The 3,060-nt window shown below is 35.8% G+C and overlaps 1 protein-coding gene across 1 annotated transcript; it reads right to left on the bottom strand.

Annotated features, from left to right (window-relative positions):
• Positions 1–397: 397 nt before the first annotated feature.
• Smp_152530 (hypothetical protein) lies at positions 398–2,833 on the bottom strand (the record flags this gene model as incomplete). The annotated part of the gene is made up of 2 exons (XM_018797263.1): positions 398–718; positions 2,681–2,833. The coding sequence occupies 2 exons, from the start codon at positions 2,831–2,833 to the stop codon at positions 398–400; spliced, it is 474 nt and encodes a 157-aa protein (XP_018652323.1).
• Positions 2,834–3,060: the final 227 nt, after the last annotated feature.

A 3,060-nucleotide genomic window follows, 5' to 3' on the forward strand; every position in this document is an offset into this window, starting at 1 on the left:
TGACTATTGCAATGCTTTCTTGAACGATTAAGACTAACACTCTATAACTTGATGGACTGATTCAAGGTCTTTGTATGGCTAGTTTTAACTCTTTCACAGTCTACCTCTATATTAGACAGTATAGTGAAAAACGATAAGGGATTAGGTAGAATACCTAAGAAAAAACCTCTTAGTCACCATAGTCAATGGAGCAATTGACTCAAATTTTGCAAATTAAAATTCTTCTATCAATATAAAATTGAAAACAGAGAAATATTTTCAGATACATGTTCACAAATAAATTCCACCATGAAATATTGATAGACCATGGAATTCACAAAACGATGTGATCGCAATAACATCTGACTGTACTTTTTGCAGTAGGAAAAACATAACAAAATTTACATTATTTAAGTATTCAAAAAGCTATCAACACGGTAAACAAATCTTTATACTTTGGAGATGAAGGTGATTGAACCTGTGGGCTTGACGGCTTTTGAGGTTTATTAAACATTGATGAGTTTACACTATCGGGTGGTTGAAGATATTTATGCAAGTCTTCAAACGATTCACTATTTGTAGATACTTCATTCATATCAGGGGATACAGAAGTAAGAGGGTTTGTTCCTGGAGAAATCTGACATCCTACAGAACGTTTAGATTGGGGTGAATGACATACACCTATCGATCGATTCAACGAATGTTTGGAAGACTGTTCCAGAGATGCAATCTTTTTCAACTAGAATAAAAATGCCATCATTGTAATGAATATAAACAATAATTAAAAAATTATCAATTCGAGAACATTCTATACACTTGATACAGGGATTTCAATGCAACAGAAAGAGGTAATGAACTATGATCTACTCGAAAATTAAAGTAACTTGAACTTACTGATGCTAACTGGAGCCACAAAAAAAAGTGTTGGGTCAGTAATTGGAAACATTAAGATTCCAATCAGTAAGTAGAAGGCTCGAACACCGCTACATCTACTTCGATCTGACCAGCCTGGTAGATCATTAAACCTCACAAAAAGTGATTCATAAGCAACTACAGAAACCTGTACATGATAAATTAGTTGCAGTTAAAAGGAATCAGCCTTATCAGCAGTCAGTCAGCTACAACGTAGGACCAGGCATATTTATGCATCGGTCCAAGTTGCCATACCTCATTAGCACAACAAGATCAACAACGGATTCATCGAAGTAGTTAATTTAGTGGTGGTAGTATATAAAAGATAGGTTGTATGTAAGGATACAGTACAGGAAGAAAGACAGATATGAAGCAATTTTAATCTCAAGGTTTAAGGGAAGATAGAGAGTGTATACACCTACTCCATTGTGATCGATTCTCAGTCATGTCACCTAGAGTCTCCAACCATTGGTTACGATAGTCACGCGGACCCCAACCAGGTACTCTGTATCTGCCAACATGGCTCAGACTAGAAGTTAGTGACTTCAAGCTCTGATGCCACGTTTTGGTTTGGCCGCCCCTAACTCTTTTCCAACCATCCCCTACACTAGTCAACATAGCGCATCGTGATAGTCGGTGTTCAGGCATACGTAACACGTGGCCTAACCACCTCAGTCGATGAAGATCCATGACCACATCAACTGATTTACCATCATTTTTTAATACCCTATGTCTAACCTCACTATTACTTACCCTGTGATCCCAGTAGATGCGAGCAATATTTCTAAGACATCTGTGGTCAAATACTAGTAACTTACGAGTATCTTCTACTCTTAATGGCCATGTTTCACAGCCGTAAAGTAGAACAGCGAACCGCTGCGCAGTATATTCGTCCCTTAACTGATAGACGGATATCTCGTCTTCGCCATAGGTGACGTAAGTTGGCAAAAGCCAAACGAGCTTTTCGAATCCGTGCTGAGATTTCGTCAGACACCAACCCATTAGGGCTGATCAGACTTCCAAGATAAGTGAAGTTGTCGACGCGTTCGACTACTTCACTCCCTATCCTGCCTTATCAGCAAGTCCTTCCGTAATGATTTTTGGAGATTAATCACCAAAAGTCAGTGTCTCATTACCAACATAAGGTTTTTGTTAAGTACGGTGAAATACAGCACAGGTTTTTTAATTTAAATGAATGTAAACAATCCACCATATATATACATTCAACAATGCAAGGTAAGTTTATCAGTGTCCCATTATTCGTGATCCTCATTATGGAAAATGCTTAAGTATCGATTGAGTAAGACTTTACAAGATTTAGTTACTTTTATGGGATTACAGTTTAAATTACAAAAGGTCGATTGTTAAGGCTGATTTCTAAAGTATATTATCAAGTTTTCCTTATTTTATAAAAGTATTGTTTACACACATTAGACAATCTCCAAGATTCCTCATGAAAATTCGTAGCTGAGCATATAGAGTAAAACTTAACGAGGTTAAGCACAAACACATATACAATTCAAAAATGAGATTATTAGTCCAGTTTTCCGAATACTCGAATTCCAGTCAAATGTATTATTCATTTACTTCCATTCAATAGTGATAAGAAGTAATATTTCTTCATACAATAAATATTACTCATAACGTATTGATAATAAAGTTTTAAGTAACCAATGAGTTGAATTATATACATTAAAAATGAGTTTTAACGCTATAATATGGTATAAACATGATGTTTGAATAAAAATATACAGATGAAACAGTATTATTACAACAAACTAAAACTTACTGCAGAACCTAGCTGGCGCCTCTGTTGTACTACATAACGTGTAAGATAATTTATTCGTGCTGACAATGACTTTATTTCAATTTTCATAGACTTGATATAATTTATAACATCTGAAGTTAAGAAACATTTCAGAGCAAATCCATGTATCTTCATTTAATTGTAAGTAATAAAAATTTCAAGAGATACCTATGTCATAATTTATGAAGACATTGGATTTTAAATAGCAATATACATTCGTTTGTTTATACCCCCAAATGCCTTGGTACGGCCGAGAGTGGGGAGAGTACGCTCTCCCTCTCCGAATGCTCTCATATGGCCACACGAATATATAGCCTCTGTCAGGGAAGTCCTACTCACTGTCTTCTCGTACCACAGGTGTT

This window comes from Schistosoma mansoni, chromosome 4 (assembly GCF_000237925.1).
Source record: "Schistosoma mansoni strain Puerto Rico chromosome 4, complete genome".
Classification (NCBI taxonomy): Eukaryota; Metazoa; Platyhelminthes; class Trematoda; order Strigeidida; family Schistosomatidae; genus Schistosoma; species Schistosoma mansoni.